The sequence below is a fragment of the Pomacea canaliculata genome, linkage group LG1 (assembly GCF_003073045.1).
Source record: "Pomacea canaliculata isolate SZHN2017 linkage group LG1, ASM307304v1, whole genome shotgun sequence".
NCBI lineage: Eukaryota > Metazoa > Mollusca > Gastropoda > Architaenioglossa > Ampullariidae > Pomacea > Pomacea canaliculata.
This window is the reverse complement of record NC_037590.1, coordinates 19,377,414-19,402,941: the sequence shown is the minus strand read 5'-3', so window position 1 is coordinate 19,402,941 and position 25,528 is coordinate 19,377,414. Positions and strand designations below refer to the sequence as shown.

At 36.8% G+C, this 25,528-nt stretch overlaps 1 protein-coding gene across 1 annotated transcript; it reads left to right on the top strand.

Annotated features, from left to right (window-relative positions):
* Positions 1 to 46: 46 nt before the first annotated feature.
* Positions 47 to 25,528, top strand: LOC112561600 (NAD-dependent protein deacetylase sirtuin-1-like). The gene is made up of 10 exons (XM_025234178.1): positions 47 to 344; positions 2,486 to 2,544; positions 3,477 to 3,585; positions 8,879 to 9,123; positions 9,370 to 9,522; positions 11,523 to 11,670; positions 11,826 to 11,905; positions 12,363 to 12,549; positions 12,851 to 13,867; positions 14,684 to 25,528. Exons 1-10 carry the CDS (start codon positions 77 to 79, stop codon positions 14,962 to 14,964), a joined length of 2,547 nt encoding a protein of 848 aa, XP_025089963.1. The 5' UTR covers positions 47 to 76; the 3' UTR covers positions 14,965 to 25,528.

The following is a 25,528-nucleotide window of genomic DNA, read 5'->3' as shown; positions in this document are numbered from 1 at the left end:
GTTCTATTTACTACATAATGCATGCTCCCTCATAGAATACGCATGCGCGGGGCTGTCGCGTTTGGAGAGGAGCAGAATGATGCGGATGGGAGAAAAGGAACCTTCTCAGACCTCCGCGAAGCGTCCAAAGCTGGGTGGAGATGTTTGTGAAGTGGGCATATCTTCTCAAGGCTCTTCTGAGTCCAAAGAGTCCGGAGACTGCTCTGAGTTACATCAAACAGTAGATTCCACTGGCCCAGCTGACTGCGCCATCATTAATGTTGCGCCCACAAACAGCAGCAGTGGAGTCAGCATCTTGGATTATTGTCCCGAAGGCGACCAGCAAGAGCATAGTGGATCAACAGGTTTGATGAAGCGTGTGGTAGATTAATTATTGCCACATTTCGTTTATTTAAATTGTTCCCTTTTTTTGACTTTATATTTTGGTATGTTGGGTGCAGAGATTCAGCATTTTAAACTTGTACCAAATTCTGTCAGATCAACATATGATCTGAACAAGACTCAGCATGAATACTGAAAAAGACATAATTTGTATAAAGTGTATTAATTTGTACGAATAGTAAGTGAGCTTATTTTATGTAGAAGAGATGATTAGGAAAAGTTTAATCAGCTTTCAGTAGCACAAATAAGGGAAAGTAGAAGAGTAGTTAAACCAAAAGCATGAAGCCAGATGCATGTACATGTGTACATTAATCAGTTCAGTACTGGTGTGGTGCAGTGTTCTTGTCTTAGTTGACTTGTCAATTAAGTAGTACCTGATCACTTAAAAAGTACTTGGGAAAGGAAAATCAGTAAGGGAGAGGAGATGGGCACCCCCCCCCAAGATAAGGGCAGACTCCAGCACCTCACTGTCCAGTGACAACAACAACAACAGCAAAAAAAAAAATCACGAGAATACCTAAACTGCAATATTGAAATTGAAGTATATCAAGGTAAATATAAAGTTGTTCTGTCACTCTTTGATTGTTGGGAAGTGAAATTTTGGAGATTGCATTTGTCTCAGAGTCCTCACTGTAATTACCTTTCTTTTTCCAGCCATCTTTTTTTCCTTATTTGTTAGGTTATACACTTAGGCTGGGGAGGAGGGTGCATGGTAGCCGTGTCACATCTCTCTGCCTTCATTAGGGGGCATTTTTGGACATGCTCAGGTGTTTGGTCTTCTAGACCACAAACAAAGATTGATGAGTGTCAGTTTCATATACCTGAACATATAGGCATTTAGTCGGCAGTGACCTGCATGTACTTGTAGGATCACTACCTGTTGCCATCATTCCAGAAAATGGTAGGCGTCACTTGTGGGAAGGGTTGCATTACTAATGTCACAAGGGTTTTAAGTTTAAATTTTTCGTCTGTTTCTTTAATGTCTCTTCATTTTATCTGGTTGAATCATTATCTTTGTCTTTCTTCTCTGGCTTAGGAAATGAATGGCAGTTATCTCCTCCATGGCTCTGATTGGTGTAGTTTGCATGGACCCAGTGGTCATTTGGAGGATTTGTTTTAGAAACTAGTGATTGCTCTTGGATATCATGGTCCATGCTGTTGCCCCATACTCTAGATGCATTTTGATAGCTCTTTCACCAGTATTTGATCTGCAAGTGGTGCCAGCCAATTTACACATCATTGCCAATTACTTTCTGAATGTGCTTCTTGCAGTTTTGCTTGTCAAAAGTCACAACTAGGTAGGTGACCTCTTTATCAAGGGCATGTCTTTAACTTCTACAGCTCCATTTAGCTTCTTTGATTATATGGTAAACAGTTTTGTTAAAGACTTCTTGTTTAGACCATTCATCTTCCTGTGCCATATGTCTTTCAGCTGTTAACTATAGTCTGGTGTGGCAGTTGTGGCATAATCTTTGTATTCTCTTATCTTAGGGCTTTTCCACTGAAAAAAGTAAGTCTACTTTAAGAATTTTCAGAAGGAATCAACTCGGGCAATACTGGGTTTTCCAGTGAATCTAAAGGAAATAAAACTGATTTGCTTTTTAAGAAAATGTTTCTTTGCTTATTTTTATTTACAACACTTTTAAAGCTGAGAAACAGTTATCAAATTTTTCTAGATGTGACCTCAACTGAATACCCTCTGCTATATTTACTACTTTCCATTTCATGCTCTAGATCAGGGGTGGGCAATTAATTTTCCCAAGGGGCCGCATGAGAAATTGGGATGGTTTTAGAGGGCCTGACTAATATAGTTAACTTAGTTTTACCCAATACTGTATATATATTATATATACTGGTGGGCGGGCCGGTCAGAGACAGGAGGAGGGCCGGATGCGGCCTGCGGGCTGCCCCTTGCCCAGGTCTTCTCTAGATGCTGCCTCTGTGAAGTTGCCTGTTAACTTTACTAGAGAAAGATCACAAGGTGTTGTGTGTTTTGTAGATGATTTTTTTAAAATACATTTTTATAACACTTCTCTTTTGTATTAATAAACTATTACTGGGCATATTTAGTAGATTAAACCCTGCCTCTCGTTTGTCTCCTCAGGTTTTGATGATTCTGACAGCCAAGACAGTTCTCAAAGCACCAGTCATAGATCTGTTCATGTAAGTTAAGATACCTGTTACACAAAAATAAGAAAAGTTCATAGACATTAAATTTAACTGTATTATACCAGTTTAAAGCAAGCAGTTAACATGCACAAGTAGTTGGTAATTACAATTTTTATGTTTTTGGAATTTAAGTTGATTATTGTGTGAAAAATTATCAACCTGTAGCACAAGGAAATGAAAACTTCTTTCACATTAAATTCTGTGATGCTCATTATTTTAATTTCCTAGAGTCAGTCAACTTATGGAGGTGACAAAATATACCATGGGCTCTGGAACTGTTCTATCATGACTATATGCAGACCCCTTTACCCTGATCCCCATTTAAATGCTATTCAAACAGTAAGAAAAGAAAGCATAGGGAGACTTTCTGATCTGTATGTAGTTTTCACTCTTTAGATCTATTCCATGCAAAAAAAATTTTATTATCTGAGATTACCTCACTTTTTTATAGTGATAATGCCAGGCAAGCAAGAAAAATGATGTACCGGTATTTAAAACTACACAGTTTTTGGAGCTTATTTGTTAGTTCCCTTTTTGCTTTATTGTAGATTGTCCCTAGTGTTTTTGGGTAGAGCAAGTCAAATTTTTTTCTGTTCCACTTGGCTTTTTCCACATGGAATTGCATAAAAAAGGAAAGCTTTGAGTTCATTACAGTATATGTCCACTATAATTTATGTCTCCAAGAGGCAATAGCTGTATCATCTGTAGTTATTTTCAACCTTTTTAACATTGAACAAAATTCATGTGTCTAGTAAGTGAGGATTACCTTTAGGGACAGGGAATCTGCTAAGTTAATAGGTGGTCAGAACCTAATTTCTGCTTAAATACTTAAAAAGAGACATGATGACAAGCTTAACAAGGGTCTCATTTGTCTTTTAATGCTACATAAAGCTGTTTTATTTTTTCTTACATTTGAATGCCTTCAGAATGATGCTGCTGAGACTGATTCACAGGGCAACAGTGCTGATCTTGATGACTTGAGTGAACTTAGTAATTTGTCTGGACTAAGTGAGGAAGCTTGGCAGCCTGTAGCAGGTAAGGTAAAATGAAGTGGTAAATGAAGCATTTGGCATGTTTGTTTTTGGAGAAACAACTTTTAAACCTAAAGGCGGCGCCACATGGGGTTTGGCAAAAAACTGTTTTCTTGTGAAACAGCCCCTTTGCCGTGTGGCATACTGCGCAACACGTTTGACAAACCGAAAGGAAACCAAGTTTTCCTCGTGTTTGCCGATTTAGAACTTGCTCTATTTTGGAGGGCAGTTTTACAACATGGCCGCCAAAGCCACAGGCCTGCTTGGAAGTTTGAATGAGGAAAATACCTCCTATTTAATCGAACTTTTTCAAAGCCATCAGGAATTGTGGGACCCTAGTAAAGAAAAATATAGAAACAGACCATTTAAAATGGGTCTGTGGCTTTCTTTACAGACTTCGTTCTCGAAAACGACAGGGATCGAGTGCACAGGTACGCTCCAATTTTAACTTTTTAAAATTTTTAAATGATGATCGCTTTATCGTATCATTAAAATCCTTTGATTAATGAAGTTATCCCTATATTTTATTTTTAGAATTAAGTACATATTGTTCTGTATAACTGTTTATTGTGAAACGAGCATCAACTCAAAGAAAAGAATCAGCCGATACGGCCCACGTGCGCACAGTGTGACTATTATTATTGTTTTGGTTGCACCTATGTTCCAATTTTAATTTTAAATGATGATCGCTTTATCGTATCATCAAAATCCAAGATGTTCTGTATGCTAGTATCATTTTGGTTGCTATTAGTAAAGCAAATCCAATACAAATTAGCCACTAAAATTACAGTCTGCTGAACATGAACAGATTTTGGCAGTACTGGAAAACTGCTAAATTTATCTAATTGTTTAAAAAAAAAACAATTAAAGGTACATCATAAAGCATAACATTTAAAACATCAAATGCAGAGCCATGTATACAACAGTCATCACAATTAAATGAGAACCACAATATTAATTTGGGCAGCTGGTTATTTATTTAATAAGATTCTACTGTTATGTTGCAGCTGACAATATCCAAGCAAAGGTAGCCAGCCTTCGAAACACATTTTCAAGGGAAATGCGTAAAATAAATAAAACCAAAGTAAGTGGGGCTGGAGCATGTGATGTCTACAACAGTTCATGGCCCTTTTTCCAGCAGCTGAAATTCCTGTTGCCAGTAATGTCTCTAGTGGCACCAACATCTTCAAACTTGGTAAGCAGAATGATATATATATATACACAGTAACATATAATAAGTTCATTACATCTTGTCACAAATGTTGTTTAAGGTGGCTCAAAATATCCTACTGTGATCAGTTTCATAACAATTTTGTTGTCAAGTCCACCCACCTCCCACTCAATTTTGTTTGTCATGAAATATTCAGACCAGAAAATAAATTGTATATCACAGACAGATCTCTGAGCATACACTGTAATTTGCAAAATACATTTATTAAAAAAATAATACTTTATTTGGATAAAACTTTTTCTAAAAACATTATCACTATACAGACATTAAATGACAATGTGAGAGATGGCTCTATGCCACTACATATAAAAAGTTGTAAATAATTGCTCAAAACTATCAAAATCAGATCTATAAAAACACTACAAAATATATGTCAATTGGAACTATTTTGAACAGACAATAAATTTAAAAAAATGAAATGTTTCTGACTAGCTCAGCAAGTTTATTTTAGGAAAAAAAACTGATTCTTAAAGATCATGAACTCAGCCACATACATTGCAACAAATAGTTTTATATTTGATCCCACTGCCAGTGAACCTCACCATGAGCCCAGAAGTAGTCACGAAATTTGTTTCTCACTTCTCCTGCAGAAAGAGTAGAATGATTACCTGTGAAAAAATTCTCTCTTTCTTCAGGGCTATCCCTAAACTATGCTCCATTTCTGTTCTTTATATCCTGCCCATATGCCACATCCCTCTGTCCTAAGAAAGTTGTGTAGAGCTACACAGCTTTCTGTTACACAAGCAACCACATCAGGAGATAGATTTAATGTGTTTGACAACACTCTGAATCAGTTAACCAATATCCCAAAGGCATTTTCAGAGACACGCCGTGCTCTACTTAAGCGATAATTGAAAATTCTTTCATGATCACTTAGTCCTCGTTGGGGATATGGCTTCATAAGGTATTCCTTCAATGGGAATGCCTCATCTCCCACAAGTACAAATGGCATTTTAACATCTGAGTTAGCAAGTTCCCTTGGTGCAGGAACTTGTAGGGTCTTACTTTCAAGTGCCTTGGAAAGTGTAGAGCTGCCAAATATTCCGGCATCATTGTTCCTTCCGTTTGCCCCTACATCATACCAAATAAACCAATAAAAAGCATCGACCACGGCAAGCAAAACAATTGAATGAAAGTCTTTATAGTTAAAGTACATAGAACCACTTCCCGGTGGGGCCTTTATAGCAATGTGCTTTCCATCTATAGCCCCAATGCAGTATGGAAATTTCCATTTTTCATCAAAGGCTTCTGCAATGGCTTCCCATTCTTCTGTTGTATTGGGAACCTGTAAACATAACGGACCAGAAGTGAAACAGTATCAATTAAATTAATGCATGTAAGAACAGGAAAGTACCTTTTACACAACCATTATAACAAATTATTTGGTATTGCATTGTAGGAAACACAAGTGGTGAATCACCAACAGCAAAGAGATCATTTCAACCAGAGCCAGACAGAAGAGGAAGTCACTGAAACTCAGTCTGAAGAGGGTAAAGAGGATGATCCAGCATTTTCACTCACTTCAAGCCCTTGCGGGTCAAGAAGCAACTACTCAGATGCAGGCAAAAGGCAAGAAAAAAGAAGACGAAAAGATCAGGGGGATGATCTGACTAAGTGCGTCATAGAGTATTACAAAAATAAAAATAGCCCAAAAGAAGACCCTGAACTCATCTGGGCAAAAAATCTTGCTCAAAGAATTTCAGAAATACCAGATATTACACAAAGGAAGCTTATTAAAATAGATATTGATGAGCAGGTATTAAAGGCTTTAAGACAGAGCTTAGCAAAGAACTACTAGGACTCTACGCTTAAAGGAATTAATTTTTTTTTTTAGGTGCCTATGCATCTATGACCTTGACTGAAATAAAAACATTTGCATTTTATGCTGTTTGTAACGTGAGTCACAATTTTCTCATTGTGTCTGATTGAATGTATTACTGATGTGCTAGTGTAGTATACTGAGAATGGTTCAAAACAAAAACAGACCCCCCCCAAAAAAAAGCCAGAAAAACTGACATCCTACAAAGACACATATCATAAATGAAATGAATATGCACACACACCAAACTTTCATTGATCAATGAAGTTACTCCTATATTTTATTTAGAATTAAGTACATATTAGTTCCATGGATGGAACTTCTGGGAAAACTAACTTTAAATTTAATAAAGAAGTTTCAACTTTTTAAACAAGCAAAACCATCTCCTACCTTCAAATACTGATCTTTCAGAGCAACAGTAATTGCTCTACATGTGTCTGGAATGATTTCCCCAATGGTACTTCTCCCCAGACAATAGAGAAAACATAAGGACTGGCAAGTGTCTCCTGAAACAAATTGTTTAACCAATAATAACCAGCTTTATTTGTCCCAATGGGCAATGTAAATGGGAGGTGTGTTCTGTTTTCAATATATATATTTAGAAAAAGTCATTATAATTACAATGCAGTGGAGTAGAGATATTAACATTAGCAAGAGCAAAGAGAGATATGGGCAAGACATTCCTATGCATACCTACACATCACACACACACCGCTGTCGTCCATCTGTGATTGAGCAGCTGGACTGCTGACAGCACAAAAGATTTCAGATGCCTATTGCTTTTGCATATAGGCATGGCATAGCGTTTGCCTGAACTTAATAATACAAAGTCCCTGGCTAGCACATGTTCAGGTATTGACAGAATGTGGGAAGCTTTCCTTACTAGTTGTTGGTCATAGAAGGAAAGTCCCTCCGTTTGATACCAATTATCTTGGAACAGATGTGAACAATGCTATTCAAACTATTCCTATCATGGACAGATTACAAAACCAGCATACAAATGAAAAGGTTGTTTGATGTGATTCCTTTTCTTCTTTCCCCAAAAATATTATTATTATTAAATGTTGTAGTTTTTATCTGTATAATTTAATCTTGAGCAATCTGATATTTGAAAAGATGCCATTGAAATTACAAAAAATACTGAATGTAGTAGGACACTGACTAAATTCAAATAACAAGGATGAAGCATTCTGCACAAACAGTCATTATTCACAAATGTGAGAAACATTGAAAAGGCTTCGCAGGGTGACTTGCACATACTGCATACAGCTTAAACATTGTAACAGCATCTTGGTTTCTTTGTAATAGAAGACTTAATTTTAGCCATAAGTAGTAGTGTTTGTAGTCTTTATGCAGACACTTTTTCAACAGGCTAATTAAAAAAAAAACCTCACCTGTGGCTAGAAATCTCGGCGTCACACCAAGCCTTTCGCAAGGTGAGATGCACTCGCGCATATTTGTTTTTTGCTTTGCGATGTATGGCTCTATACATGCGAGTAGCATCTGAAAGTGCTGAGGGTCCATTCTCACAAAGTTGTTGTCTGAATCCTCAGCACTCAGCTCCCGCATCAGAGAATTGTAGGCGCCTTGCTGGGCTCTTCTTTTAACCCATGGTCTTACCCACCACCTTCGCTTTGTTTTCTTTTGCTTTAAAACTTGAAGAGCTGTTGCAAGCATCAGCATCTCTTCTTCTGATGAGTCCGCCATTGCAGAAATCAAGGGACTCTACTGTCGCGCACTTTTTAGTGTTTTCGGAAACAAGTCTGCCCGTGTGGCATCGCAAGCCGGTAAACTGTTTCCATGAACCCAATTTCCTTGGTTTCGGGAAACTGATGTTTCAAGAAAACAGTTTTTGCCAAACCCCGTATGGCGCCGCCTTAAGGGTTGGTTCTCCTATTTGATAGAAATATGGTGTTTTACTCTTGGTTTTATTTCCTTTAAATGTGTTTTAGGTGAAGAATAACAGTCAACATATAGAGAGTAGACAAGTACCTCTGATGGCGAGGAAGAGAGATTTGCTTTGTGGCAAAAGCATAAGAAGATAGCTAATTGGTTCAGATGGACACAACAAAAAAATTTCATGTTTATACATTTTGGGAGTGCTATTGAAAAACCCTTCACTCTTGCAGTTTTTCATATTTTTTAATAGGGAAAGGTATGGCATTGTGATTTTTCATTGACATTTTGTCCTTTTTTTTAAAAAAAAAGTTAATGAAACTAGTTTTGGTCATTTTTGTTTGAAATTAGGGCCCATTTCATGGGTGCAGCGTCAGATGGCAATGGGATCAGACCCTCGCAGTATTCTTCAAGAACTGATTCCAGCAAATACAGAGATTCCACCTGAGTACGACCAGCTGACACTGTGGAAGATAATCATCAACTTGTTGTCAGAGCCCCCTCCTCGTCAGAAACTTCCCCATATTAATACTCTAGAGGATGTCATAAGTCTTTTAAAGAGCTGCCAGAAGATCATGGTGTTGACTGGTGCTGGGGTGAGTCTTAACTGTTTTTATTTTATAGTCATCTTTTGGGGGGGGAAGGGAGATAAGTGAGTTGTTTTAAGTTTTTATTTTAATTTGTAAAAACACTTTTAAGAATTCCACTAGTTTAGAAATGATGGTACAGTTTTATGTAAATCTTTTTATTCATTTTGTAATTTTTTCAAAACTAAATGTATGTTTTTGTATTTTGTTAGTCTTTGTTTTCTGGAAACTTTTATTTGTGTACTGATTTAATAGGTATCTGTGTCATGTGGGATCCCAGACTTTCGCTCACGAGATGGAATTTATGCTCGTCTAGCTAAGGACTTCACAAATTTGCCAGACCCCCAAGCAATGTTTGACATTCAATTCTTTAGATCAGATCAGCGACCATTCTTCAAATTTGCAAAGGTATTGCTTCACTTTTCTGAATATTTTTCTTGACTGCTATTGCCTTTTTTCCATTATTTAGTGCATAAAGGCAGGTAATTGACATGCCGTATCAAGAGGAAGATTATCAAGACATTTACTTATAAGAGCAACATAGATCATTCTCTCAAGTGGCGTGGCTGTGTATTCTTCGAGTACTTCCTTTATAAATACATTTAAATATTCCCATTGTGGAGTGATGCTTTTATTTTCCATGAATTGTACCTTTTTTCATTTTGTTTTGAATTAGAGAAAGAAGGATTAGTTCAAAAACTTGAAACCATTTCGGCATCTGTAACATAACTTGACAGCAAAGCAGATGTAAGAAAAAAATCTTATTGGAGAGGTTGTTGTCTGCATTAGGTATATCTTTCAACATCTTAAACTTATATAATATCTCTATTACAGAGTTGCATCTTGTTACTTCTGCACAAGTAATTTGCTGACATTTGCAATGTTTGTGATGGCAGGAACTAAAATATCTAAGCACTCAAGAAGAAGGCTTGTGGGCATTGGGTCTAACTGGCAAGTTGTTGGCTTGGCTTTCAGAATAATATATCGGCATCAGAAACTGGTCGAAATTTTATCAGAGAGCATCACAGGAGAACATAGCAAGAGATGCTGTCGGGTGCCAACATCGAGTCCAAGGATGATCGAATTTCTGATATCTTATTAGTGAAATAATCACAGAACACTTGCAGCAGCTATGAAGCAGGATAGGCAGTGGGCAGTGGCTAATTCTAGTCATTCGACTGCAAATGTCAAAAAGCTCCTTGGAGGAGGTGCAATTAATTATAAGTTTTGCTTTATGGTGTTGTGGATGGGGAGTCCTGTCTTCTGCCAAACACATTCAGCTTGCCGGCAAGTGCACTTCAGGTCATGGAGCTCAACACAAATCTGCGAATACTAAGGTGCATATTTAGACTGGTGCATCAGAGATCAAGAGACTGGGGCACAGTCATCAACCAGTGATCACCCTTTATTGCTGGAATGCAGCGAGTCTTTGCATCGTTCTTTGTTCTACATGTTCATGACTTTTGTGGCCTTGTTTCAGCCCTATGAGTCTGCCTTTCGCTGAGATATTGCTCTTTATAAATTCTCACTTGTTATTATTCTTTCAGTGTGGCATTCCAAGCAGCTTTTCAAATGTCCTAACTTGCATCAGTGTATGCCAGCAACGTGGGTAGTGCAAGTGAGTGAAAGAGCATGTCTGTGTGCATGCACCCAGTGGTGGAACTGACATGCTCTTGCCTGGCTGCATCAAGGGGTTGTGTGTACAGATGCCTGATCCCTTGGTTCTGCTGCATCTTCACCTGTGGTTTCCATGTCTGGCACGCGTTTAACTGTCCTTCCATTCCCACCTCTTGTGCACTTTGTGACTGTGTTCTTACTAGCAGACAAAAAAATTGCCCCTGAGATGTCACTCTCTTCATAGACGTCATTGATGCCTCTGCTAGCCGGCTGGCTGCGTTTTGCTTACTGTAACCACTTACGGCTGTCTCTCACTTGTAACACCACTACCTTGGCACATATGCCTCCTTAGTTGCATAAAGAACCTCAAGCCACTCTAGACCCTAGTTGGAGCCACTGTTACTTCCCCAGTTATGTTACCATATGACAAAAAGATAAACTTTCAGGTTTTGCCCTGGCTATAGGGAGTGATTAATACCCTAGTATTTTGGAAATTAGTAAACAGCTGTTTTCTAAATAGAATTGTATTGGTTGCATTGTTATTATAATGTTGCAGAAAATGGGTTTTTGGCATAACAGCAATGAATATAGTTTTATTTTTGCTTGCAACAAAATATTGTACATTTAGTCATATTTTGCATATTTGAAACATTAGAAGTAAATTTAATTGTAATATAACATTGAAATAGAGCTGTTTTTATTGGAAATCGGGAAACAAATTGATTGCATTCACTCTTTCAGCATAATTATCTTAAAATGGATATTGTTATTTTTATCATTTGTTCCATCAGGAGATATATCCAGGTCAGTTTGAACCATCATTGTGTCATAAGTTCATCAAACTAATAGAGGATCATGGAAAACTGTTGAGGAACTACACGCAGAATATTGACACGCTTGAGCAGGTGGCAGGTGTTAAGCGTGTTATTCAGTGTCATGGTGAGTTCTGATTGCAGATTTTATTTACCTGTAGTTGGTTTACTGTGTATTATTGCACTTTTTATGAAATGTGTCTCTGGACATTCACAAATAATTTATTTTTTTATACATGCTGTGGCAAGAATTTAATATTTCTATTTATCCATACTTTGCAGGTTCGTTTGCCACAGCCACCTGCATGATGTGTAAATATAAGGTGGACGCCGAGGCTATTCGCAAGGACATATTTGACCAGGTACCCCTAATCTTTATTGCGCATAGATTATTAACTCCTTTAGCAATCCACTCCATACATCTCTATATCTAATCTCAACAGTTACCAGAAGCATCATTTATCTTTTAGGTAGCATTGCCATGTGTTGTTATTTTCATGGATTACATGCCAGCTAAGCAAAAAACATATGAATGTCACTGTTATTCTACCAGTCTTCAAGATAAACATTCTGTGGTACTAGATAAAACCACAGCTTAGGAGTTTTCTAACTATATGCTGAGGAATGGTGAATCACAATAATAATGAGGATGCACATAAATGAATGATTGTTCATGCTTTGCAGTTATATATATATATAATGTGCAGTTCTCACAGTTAGTGTGTATGGGCAGTTTTCTTTTACCTTATACCAATTGTATAGTTTTTTTTTTTAATGTTTATCACTTGAATTTATCACTGGGTTGCTGTTTTTGACCAGGTAATTCCCCGTTGCCCCAAATGTCCTTCAGACGTTCCTTTAGCTGTGATGAAACCAGATATCGTATTTTTTGGAGAAAGCCTGCCTGGAGAATTCCATCGTCAGATGGCCAGTGACAAGGACGAGTGTGATCTTCTCATCGTTATTGGATCTTCTCTCAAAGTCCGCCCTGTCGCCTTGATTCCAAGTATGTTGCAGGTTGACAGTCATGTAGAGAGAGAAAGATATGTTTGCATTTTTAACATCCATATCTCCTACATCACATGGTATACCCTCATTTTGATTTTCTTGCAGCCCTCTTTATGATTTGTTTTTTTAATAGGCACATACATTTACTGCCTTAAAATATTTTCTTTTGCACCTGTGGAGAGTAGAACTAGAACTTTACAATTATATGCCTATATAATATTGATGTGAATGCACTTTGGTGCTTTCCAGTCATATTTCATGGACCTGTTTTTTATTTTATTTTTTCCTGTCCTTTTTAGACTCTCTACCCAGCAATGTGCCACAGATTCTTATTAATCGTGAACCACTGCGCAACCTTCATTTTGATGTCGAGCTGCTTGGTAACTGTGATGACATTGTCAGTGAGATTTGCAAACGCTTAGGTGTTTCTTGGGACCACCTAGCTCCACCTGGACCCCTTGCCACTCAAGTCCTTCAGTCAGATCTTCCACCTTCACCTACTGCATTTGAAATCTCAGCATTCTTGGAAGAGAGGCCTCCACGTGATAAAAAAGAGAAGGTCAGCAAGAGAAAGCTCTCATCAGATGTTATTGAACACAACACAGACAGTGGCCTTGGTGATGTTGAACCTGTGTCTTCCAGTGATTCAAAAAATATTCATGACAGATGTTCATGCATGCATGGTAGTTCTGTTGCTAGTAGTGGAAGGCGGCAGAGGTGGAGTCCCTGTAACAGTGAAGTAGACATGAACCCTTTGCCAGGTTTGGAATCTATCAGCAACCCAGCAGATAAAAGTGTATCCACATTTTGCAGCACATATTCCAGCACCAGCAAGCAGAGTGTGGCCTCTCACCAAAAAGCATCCTCAGAACACACACAGGGTGGGACTGCATTGCCTTTGGACCCTGACCAAATGTCTGTAGTGAAAAGAGCTGGTGAAACAGATTGTAAAACTATCCCTTGTGGAGAGCAAGTTGCAGAATGTTCTTCTGTGGGCAGTAACAAAGTACCACATGAAGTAGAACATGTTTGCAGCACCACGGAGTTCTCTTGTATCAAAGCAAAAAATACAGACAGTTATCTTCCCCATGCATCAGTCCCATCCTCAGGTCCTAACCAGCCAGATTCGACAGTCAAGGAGAGTCATACACATAAACACCGGCTACATTGCAGTGGAAGTGAGATGGAGGGAAAAGTGGACTTTGACAGAGAGATGCGCAAGGACAATGCACATTGTTCTCATAATGACACTATGGAAGACATCCGCCGCATGTGGGTACCAAAGCGTCGTTTAAGTAAAGCAACAAAAATTTCAGGTAAAGATACAGTTCTGTACATCTGTCTGTGCTTAGCAGTTCCTCCTATTTCTTGCTCTAATATTTTGTGGGTTGAGACATTTTAAAAAGCTGAATATCTTTAGCTGCTTTGATTTATAGCATGCATGTGTGATTTTTCTACTCTTTGAAGTCCTTTGGTGTTCCACTCTTATTCCTCATAGAACATCCATTTTTTAAAATGCTAGCTAATTTAAAAGAATGGACTGGTGATACCACGTAGCATAGCTCAGCGTCATCCAGTACCTCTCCAGGATTACATGATTTATTTTTTACAAACAGCAAGAGGCTGCATTTATCTGATACAATTATCCCATGATTTTGCAAAGAATGCTATTTCCTTATTGCTTGCTAACATTTGGATGCAGGTTATGATGTGGCCAGGGGTCTGCAAAAAATGGTTTCTTCTGCATCTGCAAAGAACTTGTTTATAGTATCATAGGGGTTGAATTCATATTTATCATGTCTTGGGATTTACTTCAATAAGGATTTGACTATCTGGAACTGCTAGAAGTACTGTAGTACAAGAGTGGTTTGTTTCCTTTCTAATTGTCTTTTGTCGTTATACTTACATGCCTGAAAATTTACTTCCACTTCAATATATACTCTGCTATACTTCTTTCAAACACTGGAAAGTGATTCGGAAGTTTTGGGAATGGAAATTTTTTCTTTTAAATAATTAAAGGGCAAGTCTGCAAGCACATTTATTACAATACATTTATAGTGTTTATTGTTTATTTTATTAGCATCTTTAATGCATCATGAATGGTAAAATGTTTTTTGTGTGTATGTTGGCAGATCATCAGTTCCTGTATTTACCTCCAAGCCGATATATATTTCATGGAGCGGAAGTTTATTCAGATGATAGTGATTCAGACAGTGATGACTCCATGGATGATTCAGACCAAAGTACATCAGAGCATGAAAACAGCAATGGTACTTGCAGGAGCACTGAGAACGTTGTGAAACAACATGCCTTGGCTGAAGAACCCCAACCTGACTGTTCTGATGAGCCACAGAAACTACCCATAGTTTCTTCCTCTGCTGTTTGTGGTGATGGAAATGCAGCTGACTGTTAACATGGAGTTTCAACAGTTGGACAATCAAAAGGGAAAGTCAACAGTATTTTGCTGAGTTCTGTTTCTGCTCGCATCTGCCTGATGCCAGTTTGTCCCCTCTGGGTCACAGATCTTGCAGATGCTGTTAGTGATGTTGTTTTATTGTAGTTTTAGATTCACAAAACTATTATTTACTTTTTATGAGTTCTGCTGGAAGAACAGTTTTCATTGATTTACTTATGATGGTGATGTTTTTAAGTTTTGAAAGGTGCAGAGTACCCTTAAGATATAAATGATTAGGCAACTGCAATCAGTTTCTTTTCACCCAAGTGCTCATCACTGTTTCTGTGTGACTTATCCATGTGGGTATATTTACACAGTGATGCTCTCAGAGTGCTTGTTAACTTATTTCACAGCATTTGTGGATGTGTGTTAAGCATGTCAGTTTTAATTACTTTCTTAGGTCCAGAATTATTACTGTTAGACAAGTTTTTCGGAACAATTCTGACACTAAAACAAAAACTGTCAGATATTTCTTACCAGCTTCATGGCCTTTACTTAAACTGTTGAGTTCTGCTGCCTTGCATAAACCAGTGTAACATTATGGTTTTTCTTTTTTAAATCATGGTCATGTTTCAGGCTGAACATGTCACTCGTGAATACTGGTAGTCAGGCAGAAGAGAGTTCAGCAATGTTTATTACAGTGGCTTTGTACATATTAGCATTTGGCTTTGTCACCCATGATTTATGTTTAGCATGATAGAAGAAAGTTTGATAAATGTAATAAAATGTTTAAAGACAAGAATAAAGTCAATATGTTTGTGGACTGATTTAGATGTGTGTAACATTAGACTGTGCAAGGTCATCAGCATTAGTGTTTATAGGCAGAGCTGTCTGACTGGCCATTCTGTAGAAAGTTTAAAACTACAAGGCCTGGAAATAAGGCATACCAGATGTATGTAACAGAGCTGAAAACTGTTGTCCTGATTTTAAAGTAGGAAAAGGCAGGTAACATGCTTACAAAAGGATCATTTTTGTTTCCAAAATTAATAGGGAATAATTTGTAGTGTTGTGAAAAATATACTGTCCCTTGATAAATGACTATTTTCCCTTACAGGTGATATTGAATTTACCAAAAAAACTGTCTTCAGTCATTTAAATGCAAACAATTAGTTTTAATGATTTAGTTAGTGGCAAGATACATCTCTAAAATCTAAGCAAACAACTACACTATATAGGTAAGAGTCTAAAACATCTCAGCTCTCAACGGCCTTCTGAACATTTTGTGGAAAGATCCAAGACATCATATCCTGCAGCTTCGTAGGCTTGCTGTTACGCCAATGCCTTATTAACTCTTGCATTGGCTGTGGCCTTCAATTAACTTCAGAAGTTAAAATTTAGGTAAATCCACATGTGCCTTTCTTTTAAAAAAAAAATCAAAGACAGCAATGCATTTTTGTGAAAAAAAAAAACATGTTCTACCTGTCTACAAATTTGAGTGTTTAGGGTAGTCTTTAAATGTTTAGAAATAGATGTTGGTCATGCATCTTTGTGAAAGGTTTCCTTTTGATGCCACAAAGCCCATACTCTCTACCATATTAAAAAAGTGTTGCTTTGATTGGTACTGGAAAGATGGATGCCATGAAGTTTATCAGTTTTCTTAACTTTCAGAGACCTCAGGGACAATTTTGCCTTTTCTTGCTCAGATTTGATTTAAAGTTATTGATGCCTCAAAATCACTCACAACTCAGTCTGTTACTATATTTTGTCAAACTGTGAAGTAAGTTCATACTGTTTTCAGCCTGGGTTGCAAAGTCATTTGTGTTAGAGATTTGAGAAATTTAAAGTATAGGTCTATAGTCATATGTTTTGTATTATAAATGATCATGGCACTGTTGGGGGTTCTTGAGCAACTTGTGAATATTTTACACTTTTTTTCTGGCTCTTGTATGTTTCAGAGCAACATTTAGTTCAGAGTGAATGTTCTTCAAAATGAACAGACATTTAATCATTTTTTGGAGGTACTCATCAAAGTCTCCTGATTTGATAAAAGCTGCTTTTCAAAGATTGTAAATTTGTTCCAGGCTTGCCATCTGACAAACTCTCCAAACTCATCATCATCAGTTGTGATTAAAATTTATTTTAGTAATAGTGATGTTTTCTGCCGATGATGTTGGAGTCTAAAACAAATTGAGCTTGCGTATCAGATGAGATGTAGTTTTTGCTATCATCATCAACGCCATTAAAACAACATACAGCAGTTTCATTTCTTCTATAACTGTATGACTGAGCAGGTAGAATTTGACATTTGTTGTTAAATTTCAAAGGCATTTATAACACTAACACAGTTTTTGTTTTTTAAAAAAGCCAAAAGAAAGTGTTAATTATATGCCAAAATATTATCAGTATCTTGCTGAAGGACTGTTGAAAGAGCTAGGTACATTATCAAAACATTGTGGTGTGAATCTAAAACATGATGTTTGGTGGTCCTTTAGTTTTAAATCTAATTGCTTGTTAGAAGCTGCATAAACTGGTTTACCTTTCTCTATTTTCATGATTTTTAAAAATATTTAATCCTAATACCAGCTATGTGGAATTGAGGCTGCTCCTGTTAGGCTATTACTTTATTCTCTGAGAATTATTTTGCTTGTTTGGTTTTTATTTTAGCAACGCTGCTGGTTTTCCTCAGTTTCACATGTCACATGATGCATTCTTGTTCTTTTTAAGCTTGTTTTTTGTTTTGATGACCGATTGTTCTCTCCCTATTTGATGCAGATTTTATTTTAATAGCTGTTACATTCTAGATCCAATCCTGATTCTCTTTCCTATTCTTTAGCATGGCGTCATACTTTCAGTTTCTAATCTATTAAAATAGTATGTATTGTATTGTCCTGTTTTCCGATCTGTCCAAAGTACAAAAAAAGCTTGTGCTTCCCCAACTCCTGGACCATTTCGCATGTCACAATCTACTTGAACCATATCAATCAGCTTGTCTGTGAATTATTCAGCTGAAACAGCATTGCTACAAGTACCAAATGAGTTACTATCTACTTGCAACATGGATCACACCTTACTATGATTTCCATCTGACCTCCTTGTTTGAAACACTGAGCCAAAATGTTCTCTAGCACATTGTTATTTTTTACTGACCAAGTCCAGTCTGTTGCAGTTAAAGGCACCACATCATGGTCTTCTGTCCAAGCCTGGATGTCTGTTAACGAACTGAAGATGAATGATGACAAAAACAAAATCGTTTCAATAACCTCTGCAAATAAATTGAAATGTATGTCTTTCTCAGCTACTGTTACTTTCTCTTTCCCAGATCATCTGGAATCTTGATGTTATCACTGGCACATCATTGTCTAATGTATCTTATATCAATGCAGCTACAAGCTCATTTTCCTTGAGCTTTGCTGGATGAGTCGAAGCCAACCCTTGCTGTCAGTTTCTGCCACCAAAAAGCTGTTATGTTGTCCTGGATATACCATGCTACATCTTACATGGATTACAAGATCGCCACACCATTGTATTCATGGCCTTGCCCCAGCACAGCTATCTGAGCTACTGACACCTTGCCACCCATTAGTCTCTTCAGTTTGCTTGTGTTGCCATTTTTCTTGTGCCATGCATCAGATGAGAAATTTGGCAGTTGCTTTTTCTCCTCTGCACACACTGTTTGGAATTATCTGTCCCTTTCTCTTCAAACTGTGTCTAAACTTTAAAATCCAGCATCAAAAAATCTTTCCTAATGAAACATTCTACTTCCCACTTCTCAGTTTTTCATTTTCATTCATGCACTTTCATAGTATTTGCCACAGTGTCATCCTATTGCTGACACTTCTATGCACAGCACATTAAGCTCACCTCCACAAGGGAAATGTAGGTCACAAATTTAATTATTATTATTTGCTGCTAAACAAATACCAGATTATTGAGACTGTCAACAGATGTTTGGCTTACTACTACCTTTATATACTTGAGAGAAGTACTGTCTTGAAAATCGTAAAAACTGTTGGAAAACAATTATACATACTTGTTTCAGCAAGGTGGGACTTTTTTAAAACTGAGATACTAGACCGGCAAGCTTTTAAGGAACTCAGTTCATCATTTTGCATATGTCGCATCATACTTTATTAATTCAAAGTTGTTGGGGTTTTTTTTTTAGACTGGTTTGATGTTGACTGTAACTGACAGTTGTGTTTACTCCCTAGCATCACTTGGGATGATTTTAGCCCACAACCAGTATTGAGCCTGAGAACTGTTCATGAGTAACTGCTCCTATATAAAATGCCAAGCATAGGAGGTTGATGGATTTATGGTATGCTATTTCTTTTCAGTTGATTGCAGTTGTATACTGATACTAGGCAACACCATTAAAATGTTTACCATGAAGCCAATCCATTAAAGAGCTAACATAAGTAACTGAACATATATGAATGACATGCCTTTTTCATTCTGAGAACTTTTTTCTTAGACTTGATTTTGCATCTGCAGATCAGGTCAACTGAGGAGACCTTGGATCAGGTGCATGGCATATTGTTAGGTGCAACCTAGGTAGTGAATGTGAAACTGTCAGTTTAACTATCTTAAGCTCATTTGTACATTTGTTTATCCTGTGTCCATTTTCTGAGACACAAACATCAACATTTATTTTCCATTGTAGTACATGAAGGTGAAATAATAGTTTAAAAAAAATATTTTTTTATATAAGGAAATAGTAATGTTATGTTAGCTTTGTGAAAGAGTTCTTCAATTTTGTAAAATAAATCTTTGTTTCTTTAAGTATTCTCTAACTTTCTTGGTTACTGTTTTAAGTCTGCTTTACTGTTACATAAGAATCATTGGGCATGTTATAGGGCAAACCTCTACCTTAGGGCAGGATAGAATAATTTGACTAGGGGAAGGGAGGTGAGGATTGCACATTGCTGGCTATCCTAATGACCATGCTTTGCTGATTGCTTTGCTTCCATGGCTTAACAAGTACCTTCTTCCTCCAGGTCAAACCATTTTTTCCTGCCAGTTAGTGGAAGTTTGGCCTTAAAGTAAGATGTCATTTTATTTTGTGTGTGTGCTTGCATGTTGGGGCATTTGCATTGTTTGTGTTTTGCAAGAAAGCAGTGTGGATGGTGCATTTTTTTTTATTTTCATATACTTGCCCATTATTGTAAGATGCATTCTTTGTACCCCACTACAAGATAGTCTACCTCAGTGGCAGCGATTTTGACTACAGTGTTAAAGTGAAAGCATTACTAATGTTTAATTCACTTAATCTTGAGAGGACATCGTTGTCTTTGATGTTAATGTTTTATGTTATTTTCAAATGTTTTGTATAGATAAATATCTGACTATTATCATCCATGGTGTAATAAAAATTTTAATTTTACTTGAAAATTAAAAAAATGTTTTGCTCAAGCATAATGATTATGGTGTTTATTTTTTGCCTATTGCAGCCACTTTTTTAGGGTAGGAATCCTGTTTATGTGAATTTTCAGAATTTTTTTTTTTCAGTTATTTTTTTTGCACATAAAATTTCACTTTTTTAAGGATAGAGGGGAACAGTTTCAAAATGAAGATAAGAAATATTTGAGCTTATTACTTTTTCCTTTTTATTTTGCATTCCGTTTTTCCATGACTACTGTCAGGCTACCTGGCAATGAAGGTGGCAGTCATCCTCAGCAAGTCTGCTGGTTCCCACAGTTTCTCTGTTAGCTCCACTGCCTCTGGCCAGGTAGACAGCATGCCATAGCCATAAAAATATGCAGGTTGGAACATATCAGCTTGTGCGTTCTGCTCCTGCCTTCCAAGGTGTGGGAGGTCATCAGTTTCCGGGCCCTGTTATAGTCATTCTGTTCAGGCAGAGCAGTCGTCTTTGGAGAACAGATTTTGCCTTGGCATAGGAAACTTGGTGACAATCTGGTTCCTAATTCCCGTGAAGCTAATGAAGATTCCTTCTTTATTATTAAGTCCTTGCTCGACTGAGCCATCTGTATACACATGGGCTCAAGTATCAACTTCTCTAGACTCGGTGTTCTTTGGAATAAGTCTCTGTGGTGATGTCAGGCAGGTGGGGGATAATATTTAGCTCTGCAACACCCCATTTCTTACATCACTCAATGCTGTATGGCTTAAAGAGAAAGGACATCTAGATGCTTTTGCTAGAGAGTCTTAGTCATGCGTTTCTGTCATTTCAGTCTGTTCTTAGTCAGCTTCTGCAGTCTGTGGTGTGGGTGGTGAGGTAGTCCTTTTAGCTTTTCCTCCTGCCTGAGCATTTATGTTCTCATCTTTCTTCCAGGTGTGGTCCGGTGTCACAATGGTTAGCACCTGTCACCAATACAGTGAGGGTTGGCTGTCCTGGATTAAGCTCTCATCTCAGGCATGCTTTTCTTTCACAGCATGTGGCATCTGTTTACAGGGGTGGCTGCCTTGCTATGACATATCCTCAGTTACTGGCTCTGCGTAAAGCACCAATTTCCCAATCCCCTTATCTTTTTACCCAGAAAGTAAAAACCCCTTGTTTTCAGGGGGATTTTTAAAACCTCCTGTGATGAGGGTAGGAACGACAGGGCAGCATTCTGTTCTGTCCTGGTCTTAGTAGTTATGATGAGGAAATACTTCAGGTAGGTATGGTCATATACTGCCTCAGGATTCTGCTGTTTGCACTCCACTGAACAGCTTTTTCATTATGGCCATCTTCACAGCCTTCTCAAGGGCATTGAGGTGTGCCCTAGTTACTTTTCTGTAGAGTTTTACTGCAAGACATGTTGGAGGATTCCTTTATTTTTGATCTTCCAGCTGTACTCTTTTTGGTTAGGTGAAAGAGAAACACACGTGGCTTCTGTTTTTGTTCTAATAGGGGTCACAAACCACTAATCTGCCCAGCTTAAATGCTCTGTTGGTGTGATGCAGTCCAAACTGCCAGGTCGCCAGCATAGAGGGCTTTAGCTGGCATGTAAACTTGACATGTTAAGACAACAAACAGGGTGAGTTAGATTATTCATCTTTTTGGTACCCCTTTGCTAAGTTTCACCAAGTGGCTAATATCCCCTCAAGTTTCACTCTTGTAGTTCTCTGGAACTAGAAACTATGGCTCCATAAATATACTTTTTTATAAACTTTTTGAGGAACAGAAGGCTTACCCTCCAGACCTTGAAGGCCGAATCCAGGCCTGCAAAGACAGCCAGGGTCATCTTCTGTTGGAAGCCATTTTCCCTTTCTTGTGCCAATTATAATTTGGTGCTCAGCACTTATGTTCTTTTTTTTACTGTGATGGGTTGATAGTGTTATTTTCTTTTCTAGATTGTACTGCAGGCAGTTTGAGCTGATTTAGAATGAGTGTCAGAAAAGTAGCAAGCATGACATGTGAGAATAAATTTATTTATTGATAGTCAAGCTATAGATTTTGAAATGTGAAAAATAGCAGTTCTGATGACAATATTTGTCTCTGTGACATTGGCTTTGCCTGTTAACATGGCACTAAATGCCAACAGGAAACCAGTATGGCTTAACAGATAAAAAGTGGTTTTTTGATCTTTAGTTATACTCATGTAAGCACAAGACTTTTACTTACATATTCACAAGTTTCATTCTTGAGAGAATCAGAAAGTGATGAACCAATAACATGACAACTGTGCCAGATGTCTTTATAACAAAACTTTTTTTGCAGAACAGAAGGAAACATGATGAACATTTTAGGACTAACACATAATGTAGAAAAGAGTAATCTCTTCAGCTGATGGATGCATTTTTTTGCCTTTAAGTGTGCAGAGCCTACACATGATAAATTTTTTATTATATTTGTTGTTTTGTGAAGGGGAAATGCAATGGAATTTATCTGTTTGGAGACTGTGATGTGCATGTGTAATAGATGGTAGTGTGGATATCTGGTTTGGGAAATCTTGAGGAAAACGATTAGTTAAACTCACCATTATAACAGATCAAACATACACAAAAAATCAGGCTTAGGCATGCATCATGTTCAGATCTTTTGTGATAGGAAGCACATTTCTTTCTTAAATATCATATACCATGGCTTAGTCTTGGCAGGTGCTGTTCTCCTGTGATAACATTGTCCAGATTGAGGTGTTAAAGGACATTGGTTTACAGCGCTTGAAAATAGCTCAAACTTGAGACACTTTACTGGCCTTAGTTATGTAAGTCTAGTGAAGCAGAATCTGTTTATGAATTTAATGTAGTCAGGAGTTTGTTGCAAATAATAGATTTGTAGCCTTATACATCTTTTTATTCATCTTTAATATTTACTTAGCCACTTTTTAAATTAATAGCTTTTAATAATTAGTGGGGTTGTTTCTTTTTGAATGTCATGAGAGATGAGTATGTTCTCAGAAACAAAACTACTCATTTATTGCTATCACTTTGTTGTGAAATAAATTGTAAATTTGAGTTCAAAATCTTATTCAGAAAAAAAAGCTATAGAATATAAGTGGTGGTATGGATTATCTTTAAAAAATTGTTCCCAGTTAATGCAGGTCAGTAAATTAGGTGCTTGTTAAGATATTTTCATTCATATTTCTGGTAGACAAAATAATGCCTGAATGCAAAACTATTCCAGATTATTGTACATGTTTTGATAGCTTAGTATTTAACTGTGCCAGTTTTAATCATCCAGCATGTAGGGTTACAGTACTGAAGCATTGTCATTGTCGTGTATCATCAAATTTACTGGGTGTCTCAATGACATTTTTATGGCCCGGTAGACCTATTAATTCTGTGCTATTTCAAGCCATCTTGGTTTTATCATATGTACATAAAATTTCACTTTTCATGTTACTTAAAAAAAAATTTCAGGATTTTTGTTATTTCATTTTCAGACTAAATATATGAAATGAATTGTTTTTCCTTATTTTATGAAATAAAACGAAGCTAAATACAAAAAAAATTAGATCTTTTCTTAAAAAAAAAAAAAACTTCATAAAATTAGAACTGGTTATAAAGCAACAAAAGCAGAGCTAAATGTTTTTGCATATGAAGTAGAGCTGTGTTTTCCAAGTACAAACGATCTAAACATACTATGTATTCTTGAGAACACAATTTGATAATGATAAATTTTGTTGGATGCACATTGTGGAATGCAATTTAAGAACAGAGAATAAATCTCAAGAAAACTCAGTCCTAAATGTTTAAGAGCATATTTAGCAGGCAAGCTGTAAATAAATGCGTCCAGAGTGCTGACATATTTTACCACCAGTTGAGAGGTGACCTATGTTAATGCTGGGCATCATAACCACAAACCTCAATTTCATTTTAACTTAAATAAGAAGTTATTTTTAAAAGTTGAATATGAGATTGCATTAAACTTTCTGAGGGGTACTTCTGCCTCTTTAAAGTATATAATTATAAAGTATAAAATTAAAGTTTCATTAACCAAGTGTCTTGTAAGTTGACATCTGAGGAAGCCTCCATCTGGCAAGGATTGTTTAGCATTTCAGTTGTATAAACCAATTATTGGAAATTCTCTTACTAGGCTTCTGCAAAACGATAGCTTGGGTTAAAAAAAGTTCTTAAAATTAATACTTTCTAGCAGATTTCATCAGTGAAAAATTCCTCCACTTTCCACTAATGATGTTAATCATGTTCATTCCAACACTGATGTTCTTTCCCGTCTAATGGATTTGAAATTGTCATGGAATTGATAAATGACCATTCAAATGAAAACAAAAAGCCACTTTGTCAACATTATTAATAATAAGTGCAAGATATGTATACCACACATTCACACTCATAAGGAGCATGCTTGCGGCGCTTAAGAACAAAAATGAGACACGGATAACAAACAGGGGACAGAAGAACAAGCAACATGTGAATGACAAAAGATAAACAGTACTGGTTATTGTGTTAAAGTGGAGGAGTAAATATAATAAAATTATGGTGCAGTGTGCAAAAATTGATGAATCTGTGTACTCCTAGTATCACATGCCCAGTGCCAAATAGAAAAAGCTTCTATATTTGTAATAATGTCCTGCAGCAAAATGTGATGGTTTACAGTTATAGTACAGAGTCTTAGATGAATGCATTAACATTTTTTTAAAACATAAATTGTTAAATATGCAAGGTATTATTGTCACAAACCAAAAAGCTTGCTATTTAAAAGAAAAAAAAAACCCCTTTCCAAAGAAACAGTTTTAGTAACATTTTTTCTGTTTAGAGACAGAAAATCATAAAAATAATACTGTATATGTTGCTAAATGGAGTCTTTTATGGACTGTACTATGCTAGTATCAGTTAAAATGTACTGCCACTGCTAGCAGTAGCAAGAGGAAAATATACAGTTATCAATGTAAGTTTTCTTGTGAAATCAGGTCATTTTATAGACATTTTGAGGGTATTGTCATGTCTGTAACTCGGGAGGTGAGAAAGAGGGTGTTTCATCTCAGATTTGAGTCATTCATTTGTGAATGCTGCATTTTTCTGGACTTGTCAGAGAAGAGTAATCATTCTTTTGGCCAATAATTTTTGTGTTGTTGGTTTTCTCCATGTATGTAAAAATTCACTTTTTCTTTTAAACACCACTTTATTAACTTGAATAGTTTTCTATATCGTCCTATTTGTAATAAATATCATCGCAGTA

Excerpts from the sequence above, each read along its gene's own strand:
- LOC112561600 (XM_025234178.1), top strand. The coding sequence starts at position 77 with ATGATGCGGATGGGAGAAAAGGAACCTTCTCAGACCTCCGCGAAGCGT. Across the intron at positions 11,671-11,825 it reads GCGTGTTATTCAGTGTCATG|GTTCGTTTGCCACAGCCACC; the intron begins GTGAGTTCTGAT and ends CATACTTTGCAG. Across the intron at positions 13,868-14,683 it reads TAAAGCAACAAAAATTTCAG|ATCATCAGTTCCTGTATTTA; the intron begins GTAAAGATACAG and ends GTATGTTGGCAG.